We start from the raw sequence: 11,559 nt of genomic DNA on the forward strand, positions 1-11,559 counted from the left end.
AAATCTTCACATGCTTTTTGAACAGTTGGCAATATCATGCTTTTTTCCTGAAGGACTTTTACTTACAAGACCAGGATTGTAGTATGTTAAAGAACTGATTACATTTTCTACCTCAGTCTGTCCTAGAAGCTTATTTTTGTCTTATTTTATTGACATACAATATTTTATATTTACAGAAAGCATTGACAAAGAGACAATGACTTACTGAAGAGACTTTCATCTAGGATCCAAAGGGAATTTGAGCTTGAGTTTTCCTATGTTGAAATGAATTCTCTATTATAATACATCACTCAAAGTTAAGCAGAAATGTTTTGTGATTAATATATTTACTATCTCCTATAATCACTGTTGACTTTCTTAGAAAAATGCTAGTGTTTACTCTGACACCACTAATATTGGTTATGTTACAGAGTAAATGTAGTATCTAAAACTATCAGCAGACTATTATTACTATACACACACACACACACATACATGTATAAAAATAAATTTATTGGATGCATAACTTACTACTCTCATTATGTAGGAATTAAGCAATTCTTAGGTTCTGTTTAGGGCTAGTTTGGTGTAGTAGTTAAGGCATCAGGCTAGAAACCAGGAGACCGTGAGTTCTAGTCCTGCCTTAGTCACAAAGCTAGCTGGGTGACCTTGGGCCAGTCACTTTCTCTCAGCCCTAGGAAGGAGGCAATGGCAAACCATTTCTGAAGAACCTTGCCAGGAAAACTGCAGGGACCTGTCCAGGCTGTCTCCAAGAATCGGACATGACTGAATGGAGAAAAAAAAAGATTCTGTTTAAAGTGGAGCTTCCAGGTTTAAGACAAGAGCCTGATTATAAGGTTAAGGGGCAATGCCATAGCCATAAAGTGCATACATTGCATACAAAATGTTCCAGGTTTAATACAGAAATGCCCTTACATCATTTCCAGGAAGAATGTTCTCTGTGTGTTTAAGTAGAATTTCTTCTTACTTTGCAAATATGTTTCTATCCAATTATATGACAACAGTGATAGCATAGAACAGTAGAACAGTATTGGTAGCATGCTCACTGACACATTTCAAATCAGATATTGAACTCTGTACATGGTTAAAGACAACAAGTTACATTCACATATAACAAGAAAACACAGTAATTGTATATCTAACAGGTCATAGTCTGGGACCTGTCCACATATGGAACTGTTATACAACATTTCCATTTCAACAGGGGCACATAACTGCAGTTTGCTAGCTACATTATCTTTTATGAATACTGTTGCAGGGCATACTAGATACATTCTCACCTTTTAAATCAAATAATACAGAAACAACTTGCTTATTAAGGACTGTCCAAGTAGATAAGAAGAGTTTATTAACTGCAACATAAATTATTCCAAGTCACCGGTAGATGTCAGAGACTCAAGCGGCTCAAAATCTTTGCTATTTTGATTACTTCAGTACATGATGTAAGACTCTACCTTTGCACATTAGCATGATTAGCAAACCTTTGCACAACAAGGATGCTCTATGATAGATGTCAAGCACTCCAAAGAATCTAATATAGTCTCCAGAATTCAATGTATACTTTGAAATATGGATTTACATAATAAGCCATAAGTGCTTTGGTAGACCAAGCTGTTCTCTCTCTGTCATGATTTCTGTTGTCAAGATTCATGTTATTCTGTTAAACTAGAGTGATATTTGTTTAGAGTTAGTAAAAGTTAGGCTGCAACTTTTGGAGGCTAGGGGGCCGGTTCAGAATTCTCTATTGTTTCCGGTACTTGGAAGAAGATTCTTAAAAACAAAACAAATGATTCAAAACTATTTGGGGGTCAGGCTATGCTTCCTCCCTCAAAGTGGCAAAAAAAAACAGGCATCCCATTTTTAGCAGTTGTGGTCGTGGAAGTCCAAAGGCAACAAACAAGAGGTTATGGAACTTTGTGCAACTCTGGAGCTTCAGTTTGTTCATCTCTGCTGGAAGGATTTACCTGAGACTAAATCCCCTTCCTTGTTTCCATATAGTTGCACCAGTGGGTGGATGGATGAATGGGTAGGTGAGTGAGTGGGTGGGTGGATAGAATCTGCTCTCACTGGTAGTAAGTATTTCTGACATTATAAAAGTAAGAGATGCAATTGCCACATTGTGTTCTTCACTTGAATTTTCTTTGGCAACCCCTTACTCAGATGAGCATGTAGTGTGAACAATTTACCTATCTGTGCTTTTAAAAAAAATGGGGGGGGGAAACCCTGGGTTTCCATTCTCTCAATTCACTGGAAGATTCCTTTGTGTGATTTCTTACTGCTCTTGGATAAGCAAAGCAGCCCAAGAAGCACTGAACCAAAACAGAGTGAGCAGCTAAGTAGGGAATTATTTTGCTCTTGTCCCATAAATCCACACCTTGTCAGGAAAAAAGGCTGAGTGTCTAACTGATGAGAAACAGCTATGTTCACCTGCAGCTATGTTAGGCCTTAACTCAAGTAAGCACTGGGGCTGTTTAATTCTGAAATGAACAATAATTCTCTTGTAGGTTAGACCAAGGAGGTTTCTGTTAGACTCACCTGGCTGGGTACACCATGACTACACCTTCTCGCAGACTCTGCTCTAACCTATATAATTGCATGGGAATCATGGGAATTACATGGGAATCATAGTCACTTTACCATGTGTGATACATCAATTTTTCTTTGACCCCTAAGCAATATAACAAGCAACCCTTTCTCTTTAATGTTGTTCTTTGTTCATTCCCTCAGGTTGTGGAAAAAATATGGTTATTCACACCTAGAAATTCCACTGAAAAGCTTCGGAGCTTATAAAAAAAAAGAACAGATTTAATTGCCGCCGCCCCTGCCCCCTAGCCACACTTTCCCCTAATTTACTTTGTATATCTTGGGAATACCTGCAAGAACTCTGGAAAGCAAAACGTAAGGAAATGGACTCTTCCAGCTTCTTCAAGTTAATTCTCAAAGGCAGGCCAAGAAATGTAGCTCAGATTAGTCAGACAAATGAAAAGTGATGTATGGATTCTCTCTCCTAGATCTACATTTTAGGATAGTAACATTTGAACACCTGGCAGCCATTTTAATGCATTCAGTGGGACATTCACCTGAAGCAACTTGTCACATGCAGAAGCCTCTTGGAAATGTGTTATAGTCACCAAAGAGGCAAACAGGGCCTTAAGAGGGATGGGTTATTTTAGGCAATCATCTTATTGCAGAGGTACCTGGTCTGCAATTAACTGTTTCCTTGAGGAATTGGAAGAATGGAACCATGGGACAGAAAACTTTTCTACTCAGAAGTTTTTTCTTTCTTTCTTGGAAGAGAAATAAAAGATTTAGCTCTGCAACTAACTGTTGTGCTCATATAGTAAAAGTGAACCTAACTAATACTGAACCCATTTCATCCCTTTCTTTCGAATACCTCTGTAGTTCAGTATACACATCTTTAAATGTGCAACCCCCCTCCAAGAATGTTCATTGTAAAGAACACATATCTTTATCTTAATAATCATAAATATGATTATTTGTAAGATAATTGTATCTTACAAATAGACATTATGCAAGAATACCATAAACAGCAAAGGTATTTTATGAATCAGAATTACGATGTTTATTTTTCAACCACAGCTTATGTGGCTAAATATTTGTCATCCCAAATTCTCCTGAGTCTTAAGATTTCATGCAACTTGGGAAAGTAAACTTCAGTCAATACATACTGTATATCAGAATTTTTTATGCCTAAATCTCTGCATTGCTATGGCTATTAATTGATATATGTCAATTTCCTGGGGAAAATAGCATAGAAAGTGTGTGTATTGAGGGGATGGGGGGGGGGGGAAGAACAGTTCTGTATAGAAAAAAACAAATAACTGGCAAGATTTCAGTTTTTGTAGAATATAACTTCCTCTTACTGTATATAATGCCTATAGAGGATTTTAGGCTATATTGAATGTATAGACCAGAAAGGCTGCAGCAACTATGGGGGGAGGGAGGGTTGAAGGAACAGATACTGTAGGTTTTCCACACTAAGCGTTTTTATATTTGACAACAGTTAGCACACGTCCTATGGTGGTTTCAGTCCTGATAGATGCCAATTAGTCAATCTGTGTGTAGCAAAACTGCATTGTTATTTCCAAGTAGCAAACCAGGGTTTAGATCATATTTAGAGGAGTGTGTCCATATTACCCCCCAAATAATTTGAATGATTTATATTTCCTAAAAAAATAAACATGAAACTTGAGCACCAAGGATTTGATGTGTTTGTTTGGAAATGCTTTTAACCAATTACTCCTTTCCCTCTACTTTTCTCTTGATTAATGAAAGCATCATATTGTTTTCAGCAATATTCTACCTTAATCTAGGCAATATTCTTAACAGTCATTCAAAGGGAAATTGTATGCATTTCTCCTATCTTCAGATTTAGGTTTTTAAAAATAATTTGAACATGGTTTCCACACCCTGACCAAAAAGAGGCTATGTAGGAAGGAATGGTTTAGGTTTTATTAGTGCCCACACCCAGTATTATGTATGTGGTAGAAGAACATACTGTATAATGAAACCATGCATTATGACAGAGCGAAAGTAGTCATGCATCTTTCAGGGGGCCTCTTTTTTTCTAAATGTGATCTGATCACAGTTGTCTCCAGTGATGTATGATAAAATTGCTAGATATAAATTAAATTCTCATTCTGATTTGTCTTTTTTATGATTATCATTTTCCTGAATAATTGAATCCCATCACTTTGCATTGTTGTAAGGTTTTTAAAACTTGTCTATTCTCCTAAGCTGTTATATATGCTAAGCCGAGAGAAAGAAGCTTTCCTAGTCTTCAGAGTAAACATTGCTGTTACTCAGCACCTTTCCCAACTATTCACACTCTGTCTATTCTTGTGACTGCATTCAATACATCCGATAAAGAAGCAAAGCTGCCAAACATCCCTTTTTTAGGAAATATGACAGTTCAGTATAACATAATGAATTTAACATTTCCACTGTCATGGAGCATAATTTCAGGCACTAGAGTTCCCACTAACCACCCATCCCCATTCCTGTTTTGCAAGTCTAATCTGGTAAGTGAATTCAAGGGTCTGAAATTAATCAATTCAAATGAAATAAAGCTTTTGTAGCCAGAAAAAGTATTATATGTTACTCATATTTTATTATGCTTTCCTCTAAAGATTAAAGGTAGCTATGTCAAATTATTATTCTCCATTGTCACACTGGTCCTATGAAGTGGATTTGACTTGGAAGTATGATACACTATTCAGATATTTCTTTGAAGTTAGTTTAACAGGAGAAGTAACCTGAAATGGGGACTCAGAGAACCATCATCCATCCATCTGTCCATCCATCTTAATACAGCAGCTATGTTTGTAGATGGTACAAAAGTTTTCCAATCAGAAATGTATAGTTTCTACTATGATAGAGCATTTTGTTCATCATTCCTCCTTAATGTGAGCATTTCTATATAGAAAATTGTGGAGTGCTAATATATGTCATATTCTTCACTTTGGTTTTATAGATCATTGCACCTTAAGACTGAGTTGAAGATTATAATGGGAAGAATACTGTAAAGATGTATATATAGTTTTTCCTCCAGTCCTAGGCTACCTTTAGTTTCTGATGGTGTTAAGCAAACTACACAAAACATAAAGTTCTAGATTGCAAAATGATATACTGTAAAACACAGTTTTATTTAAAAGGAGAAACACCCAGGTTTAGGTTACTTCCTTTCCTTAAAGAAGCATGGGCTGAGAAAAAAAAAAGTCTTGCTGAATGGAAAGATCTAGAGAAGAAGGTAGAGCCACAAGATTAACCATGCATGTAAGAGATGTTTTCTATATAACACCAATGAATTTGGCTTCCCCTACCATGCCTAAACCTTGAAGATCAAGGTAATGGAATGTACAGGGGCTCCACGTGTTCAGGAGCTTTGAAGGTAACTTTCATATGGAACACTTAAAGACTAAATGCTATTAAAAGTATAAAGCATTAATTTCAAAGAAATGAGAATGTATAGCAAAGAAATGTCAAGTATTAACCTAATAGTTCTGGATCTCAATGCCAGTCTTAAATTAATTACTGTAATACCTAAATATGTTTTTTAAAAAAACTTTGCAACAGATACGCTTAGTTGTTCAGGGTGGGCACAGGAACCTCCTGGCATGACAGATTCAAGGTTTCTATTACTCTAATTCGTAGGGGCCCTGATTTTGTGAGATCACTTGAATATGTTGATTAAGCCAGCTTGGTAGCATGTATCAGTGTACAAATTCAGAGGAATCAGGTCTGTGAATTCCAACTACAAACAGATGTTCTCAGTGCTATCTCTTACACTTAAGGGAATCTTTCATTAAAACTGTTACTTTCCCCAGCACCACTGTTGCTGGGTGTTGATCATGTCCCATCTTTTAATACCAACCCTTGACATCAGTGAAAATTTGTTTTATGGTATAAAGATGAAAGTTTGCCATAGTTTTGGCATACAATTAAGTTTGCAACAGATGCTTAATGGGAAATTAAAACAATCATGTGGGGTATGCATGTGAACAAGAAGAGTTAGTGAGGAAATATTAAACAGAGTAACTTCAGGGTAAAACTGTAGTAACAAAACTACAGATCAGCCTCATTTTTTCTGACTATTTCAGTGCTGTTATCAGTTTTTTCTGCTGAATAAAATGTCATCCGGTCATCTGCTACTGATTTGTGCAGTATAAACTAAAGAAAAAGAAAAGCATTTCTCTCACCAGTAGCATAAGACCTAGCTTCATGCTTAAATTTGCCCTAAAATTAATCTGTATGCTTATATTAGCATTTGGTTGCAAAGAATAGAGAGTTTCCTATACGAGAGCCTTGTGAAATAAAAATACACATTACAGGTAAAGCATTGCCACTTCTAAATAAAGAGTGGGTTGCTTTTTTTTTTTAGGAATTCATATTCCTGTATCTCTTACTACTCCCTCTGCTTGGGAATCAAATTTAAGTATCAGCTTTATATGCACTGGTAACCCCATATTACATATAGTTTTATAGAAAATGGAACTTTAATATGATTCAGCACAAAACGGTACACAATGGCAATAAGTCAGATAATCTTCATTTGCACATAGCTTGATCTCACTGACTTATCGTTGTAAGCCCAGTGCCGTGTGGCAAATTTCCCTGCAACACAGTACAGTACCTGGGTGTAATTATGGACACATTTTGCCAGTGCGACTGTTACACAGAATTGTAATTAATTCCTCAGAAGATTACTGTGAGAATTTTGGATACCGATGCTGGTTTTGGACATTTATTACTGCTCTTTAGTTGGTTTTTTGCTGTGCCTCAGAGACAGATGTAAAATTAGTGTCTATTTTGAGCCAGAAAACAGTATGTCTTACCCTCGTGTTATTGAATTGCAGAGTAGTATTCTTTGGGTTCTCACTTCTTTGTGGTTTTGAAGTAATAGCATATTTATTTTGCCAACTGGGCTGCTCCAGTAGATGTGCAAACTTTTCCAGAGGCTGAAGCTACTTTGACCTTACAGATCAAATTGGGATATAGAATTGCCAAAGGTAAAGAAAGCCAGAGTTCCTACACCTTTAACTTCAGCATATGCAGCTTGCCTTCATTAATAGACATACTAGAGGGGTCATTGTATGAATAGGTTTGCAGTTCTCAGCATCAAGTGATTCTAACTGCAAAAAATAGTAAATCAGTCTAGTATGGAGACAGAAAGATTCTGCTCAATGAAAAGTCATTCATTATCGGTGGGCGGGCTGGAATGGAGGGATGTCCTTGTTTAAATTGGGCAAAAAGATAATGCTACAGTATTGAGATTTTGTTATGCTGAATGAAGGGATGAAGGACTGCTTTTCCGGAGGGAGGGAGGGAAGAAGGAAGGGAGGAAAGGAGGGAGAGAGGGAGGACAAAGGATGAGAAATTTATTAAACATTTCGTTAATTTAGTTTAGTTTCTTCATATAAAAACTATTCTCTTCCAATTATGTATTTTAGTTCAGCAGTCATAGAGGAAGGAGGGCTGTTTCCCGTAGCCACAACAGACAGGTATAATCAAGGGAATGCCCATCAAAAAGTGAGCATGAATGAATGTGCATTAAAAGACGAAATTCAATAAGCAAGGCAGCTATTGATATTCTACATAGTTTCTATTCATTCAATGCAGAGTGTGTCCAATTACCATGCAAGTTCCACTAAAAGAGTGCAAGCAGCAGGGGCAGTTGAGTTGAGTCCAGACTAATGTATAGAAGGCCATCCATATCCGCCATTGCTTATTTATATTCAGGTTATATTTTATCATATTTATTCTGTCTAATTCACTTATAAAATAAAGTCGATGAATTGGCTGGGTGGGAAGATGGGTTATATTGATTACCACCTTCAGTTCATACTTATAGTAAAATGATGGCAGAGGTCTTCCATGGGTGAAGCTGACAGCAGTTGTTTTTCAGTTCAAAAGTATTTACTGTTATTTGTGAGAGAGGACCCTAAAGGTTGGGAAGTATTGTTAGCCTCTGATGGTGATGGATGATTAGTCCCTGACCCTACATAGTGAGACATGACTTCATTGCATGTTTAGATTGTTCTGATATTTGGGACTCCTCAAGGGCTGTTCATAAATCATTTATCTTTCTTTCTCTCCCTTCTCATTTTTTCTCTCCTCCATGAAGAAAATATTTCAGTTGCACTGCTGTAGGAACACTAATGTGTCATTTGGGATAGCATGGTCCATGCCAAAAAAGACCTTAATAGGCATGTGTGTGTGTGTGTGTGTGTATGTCCCTTCTTTGGATAAAGGTCTTTTAATGCCTGTCCAGCCTTAGATAATTTTATTCACTCCTCCTGGACCTTTCTTTATTCCTCCTGTGCCCAGAGATCACTTTTTAGGAGATTGGTTGAAAGCTTCCCAGGCCTTAGGATCTTTTGTTGAAGCCCTCCCCCACAACTCAGTGTTCAGAAAGAAAAAAAAATGGTAAAGAAATCTTCTCCTTGTTGCTAAGAAATAGTTAAATCTTGTAAAGGGGGGGGGAATAAAACAAAATAGGAGCACATTATTGATTGTACTAAGGTATATCTGGACCACACAGCTAGAGTAGAGATGTTAGAATATTTCTTTCTCCCTCTTTTTTGTTCTTCTGAGGGCATTACCCAGCCTGAACTTGCCTAAAGCCTTGCGGTCACACCTCTTGAAAAGGTTTTGTTTCTCCCGTCAATTGGTATTCAAACCAGGTCAGCAGATTCTGTTTGCCCAGCTCTACTGCCGTTTTCATTTTAATTTGCACCTGTTGTGCAGTTGTTCGGAAGGCAAGTGCAGACCCGTGGATTATACAAAGATCATATTATCAACAGATATGCACGGTGTAATCTTTTTGTCCCCAGACTCATATGACCAAAAAAAAAATCTTTCTTATTACTCCTTTTATTTTATTCTATTTTATTTTATTTTGCTCCCTGGGAACTTGTCAAAGCAAACAGATATGACTGACTAAAATTGTAACTAGGCATGTTTCAAGAATTCTCCTAAAGCATTATAAACCTGACACACAATCCTTTTCATTTATTTTCTTCCACTTTTGTATAATCCAATAGCTGGCAAGAGCCACTTGAGATAGCTGAGTTGATAACTTAGCAGGATTGCTTTATTAGGCACCGAGAAATCAAAATGAACCTGAAAATTGTTTGTGCTCTTTCCTGCAGACTTCCCTCGCTCTTCTTTTTCTGTCTTTGGATATGTGTGTCTCCCTCTTGTTCCCATGATGTCATACTTCTAACTTGGTGTGTGTATGTGCTTGTGTATGTGTGTGCGTGTGCATGTCTGTGTGTGTGTGCGAGAGAGAGAGAGAGAGAGAGAGAGAGAGAGAGAGAGAGAATATGTGTGAATATGTGTGTACTGACTGGTGTGCTGGTGTGTTTTTCTAGCCGAGCTAATGCCCCGTGTTTATTACTCTAATCTTTCTTGTCTGGTGGTAAAGTGGACAATTTATGTACTAGCATGTAGGCCGAGAGTCTTGTGAGGGCTGACTAATTCAGAAACAGCCACCTTCAATTGAGTTCACAGACCTTATTTACAGGCTGTCTATTTTAAGAAAAGCTACTGAGCATTTCTGGGTCTGAAGTCTGCAAAAACAGCTTGCTCTCTGTAAGTTAGTTTGTTTTTTAAAATCTGTTGTCTTGGTTATGCCACTTGAAAGATGCACTTATGACAATATAAGGACGTAGCAGTAATAATAATATTAGTAGACTAGAAGATTCAGCTTTTCTTAATTTTATGTTTGGAAAATGTTGACCTAGTTAGTCCACATGTTGAATGTTATCCTTTCAATATTTTTTTTCAGTTGCAGCAGATATGAATGATGGAGCATGTGCTCAGTGTAACTTGAAAATTGTGATTGTACACCTGTAGCATGTGTGTGCATATATTTAATATGCATATATCACACACACACAGACACACACACACAGACATATAATGCAAGTATCTCTGCGGCCATGGAATATAAATAGACTACTGTATGATTGCTAAAATTTCCATTTGTGTGTATGTATGTGCATATACAGTTTGGTCTAGTGGTTAAGGTGCCGGGCTAGAAACCAGGAGGCTGTGAGTTCTAGTCCCACCTTAGTTCTAGTCCTGCCTTAGGCATGAAAGCCGGCTGGGTGACCTTGGGCCAGTCACTCTCCCTCAGCCCAACTCACTGCACAGGGTTGCTGTTGTGGGGAAAATAGGAGGAGGAAGGAGTATTAGGCATGTTCACCACCTTGAGTTATTTTTTAAAATAATAAAGGCGGGATAAAAACTAAATAAAATAAAAATAAAATATATACATATACATTTTGTTCTTGACAAGACAATAATAAAACATGTAAATGTAAATGCTGCCTGGCTTTCTATGACAAAATGTGTTTTTATACTTAAATTGCATTTTTGAAGTCACAAAATTTGTGGCATATTCCCATGTATATGTCTGGAAGATGTCCATGCATCCATTTTTTAAAAAATCATCTTTGCATCTCCCTGATCATCTGCTTTATTTAGTTTTTAAAAGTTAAGAAAAAAAATTGTGCAGTTATTATTTATTTATTTATTTATTTAATCAAATTTATCACTGCCCATCTCCCCCCAAAGGAGGGACTCTTTTAGCAATTCTATCTTTCATAAGGCCTTACGTAATTTAATGAAGCAAGCCTGCCTTATTTTTTCAAATATAGGTGGAAATAGGAAGCAATTTTATGCCATTTCTGCTCTTTCCACAGTATTGAACTATGAGAATGTATTGGAAACGGGTTCAGAAACGGATGAGGAAGACAAGCTCCATATTGCTGAAGACGATGGGATCATCAGTACATTGGATCAGGAGCCCAGTCCTGCAAGTGTGCCTAACCATGAGTCTTCCCCACATGTGAGCCAAGCACTGATGCCAAGAGAGGAGGAGGAAGATGAAATGAGGGAAAGTGGAGTAGATCACGCCTGGCACAATCATGAGATCTTGCAAGCCTCTGTGGATGGTTCGGGTAAGCGAGAGCCCTACTACCTGCCTCTTCAAGCTGTGGTTAAAATAGTTAGCACTGCACAAAGCTGATAAAC

General features: G+C 37.2%; 1 protein-coding gene across 4 annotated transcripts in view; it reads left to right on the forward strand.

The window, feature by feature from the left end:
• Positions 1 to 11,559, forward strand: part of ZEB2 (zinc finger E-box binding homeobox 2) — a 165,819-nt gene that overhangs the window by 108,005 nt on the left and 46,255 nt on the right. For all 4 annotated transcript variants that reach the window (XM_063318389.1, XM_063318391.1, XM_063318388.1 and 1 more), the window contains exon 3: positions 11,229 to 11,486. In XM_063318389.1, coding sequence (XP_063174459.1) covers positions 11,229 to 11,486 — 258 coding nt within the window. The remainder of the gene's footprint in view (positions 1 to 11,228; positions 11,487 to 11,559) is intronic.

The sequence above is a fragment of the Candoia aspera genome, chromosome 1 (assembly GCF_035149785.1).
Source record: "Candoia aspera isolate rCanAsp1 chromosome 1, rCanAsp1.hap2, whole genome shotgun sequence".
Lineage (NCBI taxonomy): Eukaryota > Metazoa > Chordata > Lepidosauria > Squamata > Boidae > Candoia > Candoia aspera.